The sequence below is a fragment of the Pelophylax lessonae genome (assembly GCF_965119305.1).
Source record: "Pelophylax lessonae genome assembly, chromosome: 12".
Classification (NCBI taxonomy): Eukaryota; Metazoa; Chordata; class Amphibia; order Anura; family Ranidae; genus Pelophylax; species Pelophylax lessonae.
In genome coordinates, this window is record NC_138779.1 from 34,500,357 (window position 1) to 34,518,857 (window position 18,501).

At 44.2% G+C, this 18,501-nt stretch overlaps 1 protein-coding gene across 2 annotated transcripts in view; it reads left to right on the forward strand.

Annotated features, from left to right (window-relative positions):
• Positions 1 to 18,501, forward strand: part of DISP3 (dispatched RND transporter family member 3) — a 225,566-nt gene that overhangs the window by 50,861 nt on the left and 156,204 nt on the right. For both annotated transcript variants that reach the window (XM_082274320.1, XM_082274321.1), the window contains exon 2: positions 1,321 to 2,247. In XM_082274320.1, coding sequence (XP_082130446.1) covers positions 1,326 to 2,247 — 922 coding nt within the window. In that variant the 5' untranslated portion in view covers positions 1,321 to 1,325. The remainder of the gene's footprint in view (positions 1 to 1,320; positions 2,248 to 18,501) is intronic.

Consider the following 18,501-nt stretch of genomic DNA (forward strand, 5'->3'; position numbering starts at 1 on the left):
AGTGGGCGGATTTCCTCACTTGATCCCCGACGATCGGGGAAGAGCAGCGGCGATCACCGCCTCTCCTCCCCTGGCCCGACTCCCGCTGTGACTGAATACAGCGGGAGCGAGCCTCCGGCGGCACGCGCGCGCTCCCGAGAGGGGGCGTTGTCCAGCGACGTATGTCTACATCGCTGGACGATAACGAGCCACTTTGTCGCAGTACCCTCAACGTGAGCGGTCAGCAAGTGGTTAAACTATAATGTGGGTCTAAAGGTTTACCTTAATGAATTCTCTGCATAAAGGTAAAAATCTTCTGCATGCAGATCCCCTCCCCCCTTTATACTTACCTGATCTCGATCCAGCAATGTGCATGCAATCAGGATTTCCCCCTCCTCAATATCTCAGAGGCAGTAGCGGTAGCCAGTGTCAACTACAGCCATTGAGGAGGGAGCAGTTAACTGGCCTTATAGTACATACAGTTTTTTGGTGCAAAGCACCCGTGACCTGCGCTCAGAGTGGTGTGAACTTTAGTCCACCTTATTAAGGTATTAAGAGTATTTCTGTAGCTGTGGACACGTCAACCCAGGAAAAATGCTACGGCCTTGCTGCCCCTTACACGACCAGGGAAGTCTGGAAACACTGTAACAACAAACAAACACAAGGGCGCACCGGCCTAGTGCATTATCATTTAGATGGTTTATTTAAAAAATAGGATTAAAAATACGAGTTCTTGTTAAAAGCATGTCACAAAAGGAACGCAGTCCTCAGTAAAGATATCCGAGGATGAGTAGTTCCTTAGATTCTCGAAGGCTAACGCGTTTCGAGGCCTAGCCTCTTCCTCAGAGCCTATTTTTAAAATAAACCATCTAAATGATAATGCACTAGGCCGGTGTGCCCTTGTGTTTGTTTGTTGTTACAGTTAACTGGCCTTCTCTGACTTCATTTACCTGAACCAGAACAAAGCCCTGTACACAAGGGCCAAATGTCGGAAGACATCAGCCGGTTCACTAAAAACTGGCCAACATTCGGCCTGTGTGTGTGTATGTCAGCCGGTTTGATAGAAGCTGACTGTTTGGCTGGCTTCTGTTGGACAAGCACGCTGGAAAACCAGTAGCTTCTGTTGGCAGGAGCACGCTGGCTCCCGATAAGTGCTCTCAGCCAATGGCAGAAAGTGCTGATCGGAGTGCTCCGGCAAAGGGCCCCCCCCCGTCAAAACACAACACAACCATGCAAATATCTTTTTTAGAAGGAGAGGTCAGGTGGTGGCCTCCATGTGTTTGCAATTTTTGTTGATCTTCTCTAACATGTCTTTCCTTTCCACGGCACCGTGGTTTGCAGGTAACATGGACACAGATGACCCCCTGTTACAGGATGCGTGGCTCGATGATGAAGATGACGAGGTGGCCTTCAGATCACCTATATGCAAGAACTGCCAGTGGACTTCTAAGCCTTTAAAAGACACCATGCCACCGTGTGAGTTTTGGAATATAGTGGGATGGGTGTTTACAAACGTTTACTGCGCTGCTTTTCTACTGGCCTTGGGCTGTTTGGTCCCCGTCGTCCTCTCCGTCATCATGTTTGTACATTACCCAACACTTGACATTGACATCTCTTACAACGCATTCGAGATCCGCAATCACCAGTCATCCCAGCGGTTTGACGCGCTGACCCTTGCCTTGAAATCTCAGTTTGGCACCTGGGGGAGGAACCGCAGGGACGTTGCAGACTTTACATCCGAAACGTTGCAGCGGTTGATCTTTGAGCAGCTGCAGCAACTCCACCTGAATACCTCCCAGCAGGACAGCCCTGTACGGGTCAAACGCAACTCCCCATGGTGCAATAACACTTTGAGAACTAATGGCTCAATCTCCACTCCTTCAGTACCCTTGGCTCTGTCGGTGAATCAATCTCGCCACCCACGGGGGGCATCCGTTAAGGAATATTCAGGTGTTTATGTGACTCCCAACACGCAGAGCCATGCTCACTGGCGGATTGAACTTATCTTTTTGGCCAGAGGGGACGAGGAGAATAATATCTTTACTAAAGAACGTTTGATGACCATCCATAAGATTGAGAGGAAGATCATGGACCACCCCCACTTCCGGGAATTTTGTTGGAAACCTCATGAGGTCTTAAAGGACCTTCCATTGGGATCTTATTCCTACTGTTCACCTCCTAGTTCCCTCCTGACCTACTTCTTCCCCACGGAGAAAGGGGGCAAGATTTACTACGATGGTATGGGCCAGGACCTGGCTGACGTGCACGGTAGGTTTACAGATTTTCATTTTCTTCTATATAGTTACATTGTTACATAGTAGTTAAGGTTGAATAAAGACAAGAGTCCATCCAGTTCAATCTGTGCAAGTGTGTGTGTGTCAGTCCCATATCCCTGAATATTGTGTTCTTTGAGATGCACGTCCAAGAGTCTTTTAAAAGTATTGATACTCATCGCTGATACCACCAATTGTGGAAGAGAATTCCACATTCTTACTGCCCTGACAGTGAAAAACCCCCTACGAAGCTTAAGGTTAAACCGCTTCTCCTTCAATTCGATTGTGTGGCCCCGTATCCTCTTACACTCCTTAAAACTTAATCGTTTACCTATGTTGGGATCACCATTGAGGTATTTGTAAATCGCTATCATGCCTCTGCAATATTTTATTTCATAGTTCACTGTTTTAGGATGTAGGTATCATAATACTTTGTCAAAATCCTTATCCACTTGCCTACTGGGCCCTTTTAACCCCTTCTTGCCCAGGCCAATTTTTAGATTTCAATTAAATTTTTAGCAATTTTTAACTTTCAGAGCTGTCACACTTTGAATGACAATTGCGCATTCAACACTGTACCCAAACAAAATTTGTATAATTTGTTTTCGCACAAATAGAGCTTTCCTTTGGTGGTATTTAATCACTGCTGATTTTTTATTTTTTGCTAAATAGAAGAAAAAAAAAAAAACGGAACATTTGAAAAAAAAAAAATCTTTTACAGTTTGTTATAAAATTTTGCAAACAAGGTCATTTTTCTTTTTCACTGATGTGCACTGACGAGGCTGCACTGATGGGCACTGATGAGGCGGCACTAATGAGGCAGCATTGATGAGCACTGATAGGTTGTACTGATGGGCACTGATAGGCTGTACTAATGGACACTGATCAGGCGGCACTAATGAGGTGGCATTGATGGGCACTGATAGGCTGTACTGATGGGTACCGATGAGGCGGCACTAATGAGGCGGCATTGATGGGCACTGATAGGCTGTACTGATGGGCACTGATGAGGTGGTGCTGATGGGCACTGATAGGCAGCACTGATGGGCACTGATAGGTGGAACTGGTGGGCGACACTAATGGGCATCGATTGGCAGCACCGATGGGCACAGTTTGGCAGCACTGGTGGGCACTAGTGGGACTGCACTGATAATCAGGACACTGATAATCAGTGCCCTGATTATCAGTGTAGATGTCCCTTTTTTACAGAGGCCGGTTATCAGCTCTCTTCTACTCATGTTGTCAGCATGAGGAAAGGAGTGCCGATAACCGGCATCTGTTCACCACCATGATCAGCTGTGATTGGACAAAGCTGATTACATGATAAAGAGACGCTAATTTGCTCTTTACCTCAATCTGTGATCAGCAGTGTCCGGAGGAAACTACGCTCACAGAGCACGCCGCCCACACCCAGCAGCGGGCAGGTGGCGGGCGCGATCACAGGAAGCCGTCATATGACGGTGTCCCAGAAGTCGATGACCGCGCTGTAGCTGTCATTTGGCAATAGCGCGGTTGGCAAGTTGGTAAAGTAGAAGTTCAGCCAAGAAAAAACTAACTTTAAATCTACTGGCAGCCACATTCTAAAACAAATCTATCTAGCCCTGTTAAGCAAAAATCCCTATACATACCTTTTCTGCAGCTAATCTGGTCTGAGCTGTCAGCGGCGGCTTATGTGCAGGTGTGTGCAGGAGAGACAGCCGACAATGGAACCCCCATATGAACTCTATGAGTGATGTCACTTCCCATTTATTTCCCAGCCATTGTCGGCTGTCTCCTGCACACAGCTTCCTCCGCTGGAGACCGGATCGGCTTCAGAAAAGGTATGTATAGCGATTTTTGCTTTACAAGGTTAGATAGATTAGTCTTAGAATGTGGCTGCTTGTGGATTTAGAATTAGTTCGTTTTTGGCTGAACTTCCACATAGGAGCACATGTCTTTTATAAATTCTACAAAAAGTTGAAAAGCTGCAGAATTATTTTTTTTTTAAAGTAAAGGCTTAAAGCAAAATTATAGGCAAAACTTTTTTTTTTCATTTTGGGTATTACAAGGGAGGGTCATAACCCCTGTCAGATTTTTTTTCCCCACCATCTGTGTCCTATTTCGGAGATTTTCCTTTACTGTCCCATAGCCAAACAAATGAACCACTTAAAGTGGAGTTCCAGACTTTTCTGTGCTTATTAAAAGTCAGCAGCTACAAAAAGTGTATCTGCTGACTTCTATTAACCGCTTGCCGACTGCTCACAGTATATTTACTGCGGCAGTCGGCCCCTCACAGGCAGAGTGACGTAGGTCTACGTCGCTCGCCTGTGAGGCTCTGGGGAGCGAGCGCGCGCCCGCGGAGGTGCGCTCCCGCTCCCGCGCGGTCACGGACCCCCCCGCGCGTGTGACCAGCGGACCCGATGTCCGCCGGTCACTCGGCGATCGGCGGGGGAGAGGGAGAATGTCAGGCAGCTTGTGTAAACAAGCCACCTGTCATTCTCCTCGCTGTAAAGACACTGATCACACGGATCTACTATGTAGATCCATTGATCAGTGTCCTTACAGCTCAAGCCACAGCCAATCACAGTAGAAAGCACGCCCCTAGGGACACACACAGCCCCTCCCTCCCAAATAAAGTTAACCCCTTCACTACCAGTGTATTTTTACAGTAACAGTGCATATGTATAGCACTGATTACTGTAGAAATGTCACTGGTAACCCCAAAAGTGTCAAAAATGTCAGTCAAGGGTCCGATCTGTCCGCCCCAATGTCGCAGTACCGCAAAAAAAAATCGCAGATCGCCGCCATTACACGTTAAAAAAAAAAACACCAAAAATGACAGAAATCTTTCCCTTTGTTAGTAAACGCGATAACTTTTGCGCAAACCAATCAAAATACGCTTTTTGCGATTTTTTTTACCAAACATAGGTAGCATAAAACAAATTGGCCGAAAATTTTTAAAAAATTTAGATTTTTACATTTTTTTTTGGGGGAATTTCATATAAAAAAATGTGAAAAATATTGTTATTTTTGCAAAATGCACGCTCTTATTTTGTTTATAGCGCAAAAAGTAAAAATCGCACGGGTGATCAAATACCACCAAAAGAAAGCTCTGTTTGTGGGAAAAAAAGGACGCCAAATTTGTTTAGATACAGCGTCGCACGACCGCGCAATTGTCTGTTAAAGTCACGCAGTGCCGAATCGCAAAATACCCCCTGGTCGTTTAGCAGGAAAATCCTCCGGGGCTTAAGTGGTTAAACATATACTCACCTGTCCCACGATCCAATGACATAGTTGCCAATATTTAAAAATATTTTCCAGGGACACTTTGCAGCACAGCTATCAATTTCCACACCCACTTCCCTGAAGCTCCGCCCACTCTGCATAATTAATCTCGCGTACTCAATAAAGAGAGAATTACAGGAAATTAAAAAGGGAATTTCAAACTTAAGGCCACAGTAGCGGAGTTGGAATAAGTCTCCCATTCAGCTGCACTACTTCTGCGTAACATTTAAGGGCAGCCTGATTAACTGGCGCTTCCAGGGACAATATAAATTACCTGGGACAGGCTCCTATTTGCAGGGACAGTCCCAGGAAAAAGGACAGTTGGCAAGTATGCAGCGATGTGGCCGCCTGAAGGTTCAGTTCTCTCCCTCTGGTCTCAGCGGCGCTCTTTATGGAGGGATCCACTGCACTTCAAATTATTCAAAATGCCGAAATCTGCACTTTTGAATACTGACGCTTTTTTAAATTGGCGGCATTGGCAGCCGAGTAAATTGTAAATGAAGTTGTGAGGTCACTTCTGGGTTACATGATCAGAGACCCGATCAAAGCTGAATCCAGCTTTGTTCGGGACTACCAACCAGCCAGCGGACGTACCCGCTGATTGCTTGGGTCTCCCGGTGGGACAGGAGACCAGGGCAGAGCTGCGGAAGGCAGCAGGGGGGGACGTCCTCTTCCGCTCGCTGGTATAACGGCCGAGCGAGCAGCTGCTGTGCCGCATCGGCTGTTATGTACTGAAGCCGACCACCGACTCTAAAAAACGGTACCGGGGTAATGCCTGTAGCTCAGAGGCGTAACTAGAACCTTCAGGGCCCTGATGCAAGAAACCGTGAAGGGCCCCCCAGACCCCTGGCCGGGGCCCTTACCTTCAAGCCCAGGGCTCTTCCCACTAATCCTGGGGCTCTTTACACTCGTTGCATTGCCTTTTATTACGGTCCCGCAGCAGGATTCTTTCACAGGTTCTGCAGTGGGTCCCCTTCCTGCAATCTTGTGGGCCCCCTTCCTGCAATCTTGGGGCCTCTCCACAGTGGTGCAATGCCAGGGTCCGGTCGTAAGTGTGACCTTTGCGATCCTGGAAGTTCACCCACTGGTTTGCTACCGGGCCCCCTGGAGCATGGGGCCCGGTAGCGATTGCAACCCCTGCATCCCCTGTAGTTACGCCCCTGCTGTAGCTGCATATCATCCTGGTTCAACCTCTTCTCCGAGCCCATGTACAGGTACGTCAGTTTGCGGGCAGTGGTTAAGGAAAGTTAGGGAAACACCAGAACTAGTGTCCCCATTGGAAGATTTCTACTTTATTACTTTTCTGGGGACAACCCAAAATTTGGGATTTTATTTTACTTTCACTTTTATTGATAAACAGGACAAATAGAGAGGGTTAATCTCCCTAACGGGGGCACAGACAGCAATGAAAACTGACAGGGGTTCTAATCCCTCTCTACTCTATCCAAAACTAAAACAAAAGTTTTGCCTTCAGTTATGCTTTAACCACTTTACCACCAGAGGATTTTCCTGCTTTACGTCCAGGCCACTTTTGCAACTTGGCACTGCGCGACTTTAACTGACAATTGCGCGGTCATACAACGCTGTACCCACACGAAATTTACGTCCTTTTTCCCCCCACAAACAGAGCTTTCTTTTGGTGGTATTTGATCACCTGTGCGATTTTCAATTTTTGAAAAAAAAGAGCGACGATTTTGAAGAAAAAAAAATTAATATTTTTTTCATTCTGATATATAACATTCCCCAAAAAAATTGAAAAATCAAAATTTTTTAACATTTTAGGCCAATTTGTTTTTTGCTACATATTTTTGGTAAAAAAAAATAACAATAAGCGTATTTTGATTGCCTTACGCAAAAGTTATCACGTTTACTAACTACGGGAAAGATTTATGTCATTTTTATTGTTTATTTTTTTTACTAGTAATGTCGGCGATCTGCGATTTTTTTTTTTTGCGGGACTGCGACATTGCGGCGGACAAATCGGACCCCTAACTGACATTTTGACACTTTTGGGGGGACCAGTGATATTACTACAGTAATCAGTGCTATGCATATGCACTGTTACTTTAATAATGACACTGGCAGGGAAGGGGTTAACATTATTGGTGATCAAGGGGTTAAATGTATGCCCCATGCTTACTGACGTGTGTGGGGGGAGGGGACTGTGTGACACAGACACAGATCGCAGGTTCAGCTATGCCCCAGAGAGAGGGGAGTGTCTACGTTGCCAGATGATAACGAACCACTTTGTCGCAGTACCAGCTCAGTGAGCGGTCGGCAAGTGGTTAATGAAAGTTGAAAAGATGCAGAAATGTTAAAAAATGTAAAGACTTGTAAAAGCTGAAAAGCTGCAGAAACTTCTTTTTTTTATATATATGAAAAGACTTTTGAAAGTTAAAAAAACTACAGAAATAAAAATGTTTTTAAACTGTAAGTCTTGTGAAAGTTGAAAGACTTCAGATATCTCTTTTAGAAAAATCAGATCTTAGTAAGATTTAGGCTAAGTTCTCACTTGCCTATTGCCCATGCTAAACAGTGGGTGTCAGCCAGGTATTCATAAGATGATACTGACGCATCTTTAAGGCCTGATTTTTATTTATTTTTTCCTTTTTCATTTATTTTTTCTTCTTTGGGACTAATGCATTGCAACTGCAAGCCAAGTGTTTAGTTTGCTGTTGAGGTACAGTCCGTTTGACTTGAATGGCCCAATTAAACTCCACACGGCATATTAAATTTGCAACACAAAGCATTGCAGATGTCACATGTGAACTACCCCCTCTGATTGTATTGAAGGCTTTAGCATAGCTCCCACCTGTCCCTGATTTCGAAGTCCCTTCTCATTTGTCCCTCATTTTGGTCTGATTTACAGTGGGTACGGGCAGCGTGGCCCGACGGAAGCCTCTCCTCAGTGTAAGACACATGAAAGCCCACATGGAGTTTGCTAAAAAACACCTGAAGGACTCCAAGATGGTGAGAAATAAGATTCTCTGGTCTGATGAGACCAAAATAGAACTTTTTGGCCTTAATTCTAAGCGGTATGTGTGGAGAAAACCAGGCACTGCTCATCACCTGTCCAATACAGTCCCAACAGTGAAGCATGGTGGTGGCAGCATCATGCTGTGGGGTGTTTTTCAGCTGCAGGGATAGGACGACTGGTTGCAATCGAGGGAAAGATGAATGCGGCCAAGTACAGGGATATCCTGGACAAAAACCTTCTCCAGAGTGCTCTGGACCTCAGACTGGGCCGAAGGTTTACCTTCCAACAAGACAATGACCCTAAGCACACAGCTAAAATAACGAAGGAGTGGCTTCACAACAACTCCGTGACTGTTCTTGAATGGCCCAGCCAGAGCCCTGACTTAAACCCAATTGAGCATCTCTGGAGAGACCTAAAAATGGCTGTCCACCAACGTTTACCATCCAACCTGACAGAACTGGAGAGGATCTGCAAGGAGGAATGGCAGAGGATCCCCAAATCCAGGTGTGAAAGACTTGTTGCATCTTTCCCAAAAAGACTCCTGGCTGTATTAGATCAAAAGGGGGCTTCTACTAAATACCGAGCAAAGGGTCTGAATACTTAGGACCATGTGATATTTCAGTTTTTCTTTTTTAATAAATCTGCAACAATGTCAACAATTCTGTGTTTTTCTGTCAGTATGGGGTGCTATGTGTACATTCATGAGGAAGAAGAATGAACCTATATGATTTTAGCAAATGGCTGCAATATAACAAAGAGTGAAAAATTTAAGGGGGGTCTGAATACTTTCCGTACCCACTGTATATAGTTGTATATAAATGCACTATTTATCGTTTAACCACTTGCCTACTAGGCGCCGTTACATGGCAGAGCTTCAGGCTGAGGAAGAGGCTTAGCCTCAAAATGCGTAAGCCATTTCCAGCCATCAAAGACAGTTCACCTTCCATTTCTAACGCTGATGGCAACTTATCATTGAGATATGCTTTTACCAAAAACTCGTTTGTGAGTATTTTATCATTTCATTTAATAAAGCCTTTTATGGAGGATAATGTGCTAGGCCGGTGTGCCCTTGTGTTTGTTTTTTGTTCACCTATCAGTGCTGCCTCATCAGCGCAGCCTTAGAGTGCCTATCAGTGCAGCCCCATCAGTGCCCACCAGCAGGGCCGCTAATAAGGGGGGACCACCAGTCCTCCTGTAGGGGGCCCCAGCACATAGGGGGGCCTGAACAGAAGGGGGAATGACAGAAGGAAGCCTCGTATGGCTCTCTGCAGCAGATGAAAGCCTGTTTCTCTCCCTCCCACTGGCTTTCAGCTGCTGCAGGGAGAGACACAGACACAGGGCATTGTTCCTGTAATTGCTTCCCCTGTCCCCTCCCTGTTCTGCCTGTTTCTGATCCCCCATGTGTCCCCCTGTCAGTCCTTTAAAAAAAATTACAAATTGTAAAGAAAATCATTTTTAAACATTGTAATAAATCATTTAAAAAAGTTGTCAAATAAAATAATTTAAAAAATTAAAAAAACAAATAAAAAAGGGATAATTCACACAGGTCCCCTATTATATTTGTGTCAGCTAATAATGATTTTAGTGTATTTTAAGTGAAAATATTGCTTTGATATATTTGGGGGGGGGGGGGGGCTACAAGGTAGGCTGTATGAGGCCCTGTGATTTCTAACAGCAGCCCTGCCCACTAGTGCAGCCTATCAGTGCCCATCAGTGCCACCTCATCAGTGCCTACCAGTGCAGCCTATCAGTGCCCATCAGTGCCGCCTCATCAGTGCCTACCAGTGCAGCCTATCAGTGCCGCCTCAGCAGTGCCCACCAGTGCAGCCTATTAGTGCCCATCAGTGCCACCTCATCAGTGCCTACCAGTGCAGCCTATCAATGCCCATCAGTGCCGCCTCATCAGTGCCTACCAGTGCAGCCTATCAGTGCCCATCAGTGCAGCCTATCAGTGCCCATCAGTGCCCCCTCATCAGTGCCTACCAGTGCAGCCTATCAATGCCCATCAGTGCAGCCTCATCAGCGCTTTATCAGTGAAGGAGAAAAATTAACTGTTTGCAAAATGTTATAACAAACTATGAAAACTTTTTTTTCTTTTTAAACTTTTCCGTCTTTTTTGTTTATTTAGCAAAAAAATAAAAAAAAGTGGTGATACCAGCAAAAGAAAGCTCTATTTGTGTGAAAAAAAGGTTAAAGATTTCATATGGGTACAGTGTTGTATGACTGCGTAATTGTCATTCAAAGTGTGAGCGCTGAAAGCTGAAAATTGGCTGGGGTAGGAAGGGGGTGAACGTGCCCAGTAGGCAAGTATTTAAGGGGCGTGGCTATGGGGGTAGGGGCTATGCCTACATGCTTTTGCTAATCGGTGTCCCTCATTCCCATCTCAAAAAGTTGGGAGGCGTGGCTTTAGGTAGGTGGTCAGTGTGGGGGCGGGGGCTATAAAGCTGCAGCTTGACTGCCCCCTGGCTGTCGGTGTGAAAGAGGCCAAACACTTATGGGTTTGTGAACCCCGACAGAAATTACAGTCTGATCCGGCTTACTTACAGCATTGCCTGCCTCCCCAAGCTGGCCAGCATTTGAATTGGGTTTTTTGGGGGTCCTAGTGGCAGAGCAGGAAGGTGTTTGGTGCTGGAAAGGTGGGGTCCCTGGTGTTATACAAAGGCTCTGTTACTTTGTTTCCAATAGCTGTAATAAAGGTTCTTCATTCAATCTTCAAAGGATCAATATTGTTGATAGAAAACGAATGTGAACCTGGGATTGACCTGCATTCTGTATTGATTATCTGCTCTTCAAAACAGCATTCCACTGACATGCAATATAGTCTGATAAAAAGAGGCTACAGAGGGTCCTAAATGAAGTTTCTGAATTCAGTGGAACCTTTCTTTGTACTGCTGGTATTTTTAACCTCTTGCCTACTGGTCCCTTTCACCCCCTCCTGCCCAGGACAATTTTCAGCTTTCAGGGCTGTCACTTTTTGAATGACAATTGCGCGGTCATGCTACACTGTAAACATATGACATTTTTATCATTTTTTCCACACAAATAGAGCTTTTTTTTGGTGGTATTTAATCACCGCTGGGTTTTGTTTAATTATTTTTTGCTAAACAAACAAAACGACCAAAATTTGGGGGGGGGGGGGGAACATTTTTTAAAGTTTGTTAGAACATTTTGCAAACAGGTAATTTTTCTCCTTCACTGATGTGCGCTGATGAGGCTGCACTGATGGGCACTGATAGTCTGCACTGATAGGTGGCACTGATGGGCACTGATAGGCAGCACTGATAGGTGGCGAAGATGGGCACTGATGAGGCAGCACTGGTGAGCACTGATGATGATGCACTGATAGGTGGCACTGATATGTGGCACTGATGGGCACTGATAGGCAGCGCTGAAGGACACTGATAGGTGGCACTGATAGGCACTGATGAGGCAGCACTGATTGGCTCTGATAGGCAGCGCTGAAGGGTACTGATATGCAGCACTGATGGCCAAAGATAGGTGGCACTGATGGGCACTAAAGAGGCAGCACTGATGGGCTCTGATAGGCAGCGTTGAAGGGTACGGAGTGGTGGCACTGATAGGCAGCACTCATGGTCACTGATATGCAGCACTGATGGTCACAGATAGGTGGCACTGATGGCCACTGATAGGCAGCACTGATAGGTGACACTGATGAGGAGGTACTGATGGGCAGTAATTGGCAGCACTGATGGACACTGATGAGACAGCACTGGTGAACTTGCAGGTAAGTAAAAAAGAAAAAAAAAGTGCAGCGTTTTTTTTTTTTTTTTTTTTTTCACCACTACTCTCCCTTTATATTGACTTTTGAAGTTTACAAATGCAGCAATTTAGAAATTGGATGAAAGGTTTAGCACTGAGAAATGCTTTTTGATAGATAGATAAATGGTGCATTTTATATACAACTACTGTATAAAGACCAAAATGAGGAGGAAAGAAGGACAGAGGGACTTTGTTCCAAATCAGGGACAGTACCTCAAAATCAGGGACAGTACCTCAAAATCAGGGATAGTTGGGAGCTATGGGGACAGCTCTTGACCTCGCGCCACACTGCGCTGGACCTGAAGTGGATGTTGTGGACGTGGCATCCAGGCAGCCACTAATGATCAGGGGAAGCTGGTGGCGAACGCCCATGCACCCGCTGATAATGACTCTCTCTCCGCACACAGGCCTTAACGTGGCCAGAGCACCGCTCACCTTCCGAGTCACTGCTTGCAGGTCCACGCTGGTGTGTCCCAAGGCTATTTATCTCTTCTCCCAGCATTTTGTCTTCTCTCACCAGTTGGCTGGAACTTGCAGTCTGCACTGTCCCAGCTTCCATACAAAATTGTCTTACCGGACTAAATGTCCCAAGATCTTATGCTCCCTATTTTCAAGTCTTTCCTTGCTCTGCATTCAGAGTCTGTGCTGGGCACTAGGGGGAACAACCTCCCTGTGGCGATGCTGCATAGCTTCTCTTGTCACCGCTGGCTGCATAAATCTTTAATCTAAATTATTTTTTGCACTATAAACAAAAACATAGCGACAACTCTGAAAAAAAAAACAAAAAAAAAAGAAACAACATTTTTCACTTTCTGCTATATAACATTAAACAATCAAATCCTTTCATCATTTTAGGCCAATTTGTTTTCTGCTACTTATTTTTGGTAAAAAAAAAAATCCCAATAAGCGTATTATGATTGGTTTGTGCAAAAGTTATTGCGTCTACAAACTAGGGGAAAGATTTATGTCATTTTTATTTTTTTATTTAGTTTTTACTAGTAATGGCGGCCATCTGCCAATTTTTAGCAGGGCTGCGACATTGCGGCGGAAAGATCGGACCCCTAACTGACATTTTTGACATTTTTGGGGGGGACCAGTGACATTACTACAGTAATCAGTGCTAAAAATATGCACTGTTACTGTACTAATGACATTGGCAGGGAAGGGGTTATCCCAGGGCGATCAAAGGGTTAAGTGTGAGCCTAGGGGGTGTTTTCTAACTGTGGGGGGAGAGACTTGTGAAATCAACACAGAGACCTGTGATCCTAAGGCCGCTTTCACACAGGCGGACTGTTCAGATCCGCTTGTCAGTTTTTCAGGCGGATCTGAACGGATGCCCCATGCATCTCTATAGGGCATCGGATGTCAGCGGAGACATGTCCACTGACATCCGATCCGAGCCGGTCCGTCAAATCCAGATGGATGGAAACCCTATTTTCCATCCGTCTGGTGGATCAGATTGGATGAGAACGGACAGGCGGTCCGTTATCATCCGATTCCCCCATAGAGAAGAATGGGGACCTGACAGCTCCGTCTCTGCACACAGAGTGGAGACGGAGCTGTCATCCGCCTGCTCAGCAGGGATCGGCGGATCGATCCCCCGCTGAGCAGAACGGCTCAGTCGATGGACTGTTCATTTCATCAGTTCCGTCACGTCAAAATGGATGAAGTATTCGTCAGTTTTTCATTCAATTGTCATCCATTTTTCGCCTGTTTTTCATTCATCTTTAATCTTTTTCATCCGTTTTTCATCCGTTATTCATCCGTTATTCATCCATTTTTCATCCGTTTTTCATCTGTTTTTCATCTGTTTTTCATCCATTTTTCATCTGTTTTTCATCCATTTTTCATTGGTATTTCATCCTTTTTTGTCCGTTTTTCATCTGTTTTTCATCCATTTTTAATCTTTTTCATCCGTTTTTCATCCGTTATTCGTCCATTTTTCATCCGTTTTTCATCTATTTTTCATCTGTTTTTCATCCGTTTTTCATCCGTTTTTCATCCGTTTTTCATCCGTTTTTCATTTGTTTTTCATTTGTTTTTCATTTGTTTTTCATCCGTTTTTCATCTGATTTTCATCTGTTTTTCATCCATTTTTAATCTTTTTCATCCGTTTTTCATCCGTTATTCGTCCATTTTTCATCTGTTTTTCATCCGTTTTTCATCTGTTTTTCATCCGTTTTTCATCTGTTTTTCATCCGTTTTTCATTTGTTTTTCATCCGTTTTTCATCTGTTTTTCATCCGTTTTTCATCTGTTTTTCATCTGTTTTTCATCCATTTTTCATTTGTTTTTCATCTGTTTTTCATCTGTTTTTCATCTGTTTTTCATCCGTTTTTCATTCGTATTTCATCTGTTTTTTGTCTGTTTTTCGTCCGTTTTTATTTTCACATCCACTACCAATGCAAAAACGGATGAAAAACTGATTAAAAACGGACGAAAAAATCTTTTGTCCGTTTACATCTGTTTTTCGTCCGATCCCTTTTTTAACAGAAGAAAAATAGGGTTTTCATCCATTTGTAAAAATGTATATTGACGGAAGCAGATGAAAACGGATGTAAACAGATGATCATCCGTTGTCATCCGTGTTTCCATAGGAATACATTGATGTACGTTTTTCATCCGTCAACGGATGGATGAAAAACGGACAAACGGTCCGTATGTGTGAAAGGGGCCCTAAAAGGAGGATCACAGGCGCTCTGTGCTGATTCCTGTGAGAACATCGGTCCGCTGTGTTTACAACAGAATTCCGTCCTTCTCTCTCAGCAGGGAGCGATCGCGGGTGCCCGGCGGCGATCACGGCCGCCGGTCCTGTGGATCGGCTTTCCTGCTGCCTAATAGGGGGGCACCCCCCCAGGAGAGCTCCCGTGAACCTCCGTACAGGTATGGCGTTTCGCGCAGCCGAGCCAGCCTGCCGCAGTATATCTGAGACGGGCGGTCGGCAAGTGATTAAGAACATCAGATAGAAAGAGCTGACATGTAAAATTCATGATTGATAAAAAGAATTCATATTGATACATAATTGATTATGGAATGTTTAGAATGATTTTATAATAAAAATTGGAATTATTATGTACTTTATGTATTATTATGTTTTATGAGTGACCTGCCCCTCATTTAAGGTCCCATGAGCGTCCATGTTTTGTTTGTGTGTATATTAGGGATGGCGGCGTGTCACTGTGGATGCTGCAGGGCCGCAATCCTTTCCCTATGTGCATTCATCACACGTTATCAGCTATCAAATAATGAATGAATTGCATCATATGGAACAACAAAGTATCCTTGTTCTAACACCGCGTTTGTTAGGCACGTATCAATATCGCTCCAAGCAGATGGCAGCTGTGAAAGTGAGATTGGTGTTAGTTCTTCGAATCTTTGAAGAATTAAAGCTGAACTCCGGGGAAATATAAAGACACAAATAATGCATCATTTCATTCATTATTACATCATTCAATGTGCTTTTAACCACTTCTGGACCAGATTTTCCCCCTTAATGATCAGGCCTTTTTTTGCGATTCGGCACTGCATTACTTTAACTGACAATTGCGCGGTCGTGCGACTCTGTACCCAAATAAAATGTATGTTCTCCCAAACCCCCCCCCCCACAATTAGAGCTTTCTTTTGGTGGTATTTGATCACCTGTGCGATTTTTACTTTTTGCGCTATAAATAAAAAAAAAAAAGAATTCTGAAAAAAAAAAAAAAACGAACAAACAATATTTTTCACATTCTGCTATATAACATTCCCAAAATACAAAAATTTTCATCCTTTTAGGCCAATTTGTATTCTGCTACATATTTTTGGTAAAAAAAAAAAAAATATATCAATAGGTATATATTGATTGGTTTGTGCAAAAGTTATCGCGTCTACAAACTAGGGGAAAGATTTATGTCATTTTTATTTATTTTTTACTAGTAATGGTGGCGAAAAAAAAAAAAAAAGAAATTGAGCACTAATCTGCATGCTTTCCCTATAAGCATTAATTCCACCTCCTCTCAGTACAAATCCACCCCCACCTGCTAAAATCCCCCCTCCCAGCACATATATTTGCCCCCTGTTCCCCAAATCCCCCCAGCACAAATGCTCCCTCCCAAAAAAAAATCATCCCTCCTAGCACAAATCCTCTACCCCCTCAAGCCCCCCTCCAAATCCCCCCTACCAGCACAAACCCCCCCCCCCCCCCAGTCCCCCCCACTCCTAGCACAAATCCTTTCCCCTCCTAGAACAAATAGCTCCAATCATCCCTACATCCCTCCCCCCCAAAAAAAAATTCCCTCCCATCTCTACCATATCCCCTCTTCTAACACAAATCTCCCCTCCCAGCACATATATTTGCCCCCTTTTCTCCAAATCCCCCCAGCACAAATGCCCTACCCCCAAGTAAATCACCCCTCCTAGCACAAATCCTCTACCCCTTAAATTTCCCCTCTGGGTACACATCCTTCCCCTCCGAATCCCCCTTCCCATCACAAATGCCCCCCCATCCCCCCACTCCAAGCACAAATCCTTTTACCCTCCTAGCACAAATACCCCCAGTCATCCCTACATCCCTCCCTACATACCTACCCCCTCCCAATAAGAAAACAAAAAACAAAATCCCCTCCCACCTCTACCATAGCACAAACACCCCAAATCCCCCGCCCTAGCACAAATGGTCCTCCCCCATCCCCCTTACCAACACAAATCCCCCTAAATAACCACTCCTCGCACACACCCCCAAATTTACCCTCCTAGAACAATCCTTACCCCTGCTGCTTCCCAAATCCCCCCTCCCAACACAAATCCCCCCCCTTCCCTATGTTTTCAAACTTTAAAGTAGTTCATGCACTACTTTGGTCCGACTTTTATGCAACTTGAGGTCCATAGACTTCAATGTTAACCCTCAAAAGTTACATGAAAGTTGCACCTGAATGTTCTTCACTGCAACTTGTGTGCAACAATTGTCCATTATCACTGGTCAAAGCCAAAGTCCTATCCAAGTTGCACCCACCCAAAGTTGCACAAAAGTTGCACTCCACAGTCATACAAGTGTGAATAGAGCCTTAAGCCTGGTACACACGGTCAGATTATCGGAGGAATTATCGCTGGTTTTTGTTGCATGCTAGTCTCATATGGAAAGTGAAGAGGTTGCTGAACTTACAAAAATTCTCGTCCGACAGAATTCATCTTCAGAAGTGATGTAATGAGTTGAATTGTTCTGTAATGTATTCTTTCGTTTCTGAGCATGCGCGGTCTTGCTCTTACGATTTTTTTTTTGGATGAAAAGTAATAAAAACAAATCGGATTTTCTGTTCACATACGATAAAAATTTTATAGCGTGAATCTTACGTTTTTGTTATTTGAAAAGTCGGAATTGGCTGTCGAAAGCACTACACTAAGGATCAGATAACCGGCCGAGCATTCAACGTATGAAATTTTACTTCCGCCGCCATTACTAGTAAAAAAATAAAAAAAAATTTCATAAATCTATCCCATAGTTTGTAAACTCTGAAACTTTTGCAAACACCAATCAATATACGCTTACTGGGATTTTTTTTAAACCAAAAATAGCAGAATACATATTGGCCTAAATTGAATACATTTTTATTGGATATGTATTATAGCAGAAAGTAAGAAAAAACATTTTTTTTTTCCAAATTGTCTGTCTTTTTTATAGCGCAAAAAATAAAAACCACTGAGGTAATCAAATACCACTAAAAGAAAGCTTTATTTGTGGGGAAAAAAAGGACATCAATTTTATTTTGGTGCAGCGTCGCATGACTGCGCAATTGTCAGTTAAAATAATGCAGTGCCGTATCGCAAAAAATGGCCTGGTCATGAAGGGGGGTAAACCTTCTGGAACTGAAGTGGTTAATGTATGGTAAAATCTTAAAGTACATCTATATCTGGATAAAGTAGGGGAGGGATAAAACTGTTGTCAGTATTTTATATTTGTTTTTATTTTTTTGCCATATGTGTCTCACTAGGGAACTTTCACCTAATTTCCTGTCCTGTGGGCCAGGCCAGTTTACTGTCCCTCAGGCTTTAGGGGGGCCAGACTGTGGCCAGTGGGAGTAAAAATGTCACTGTGTCAGTAAATCATGCCCCATTATTGGTGTCAGTAGGAGGCATCATGCCCTATCGTTGGTATCAGTGGGAGGAATAGTGCCCCATCATTGGTGTCCGTGGGAGGAATAGTGCCCCATCATTGGTGTCAGTGGGAGGAATAGTGCCCCATCATTGGTGTCAG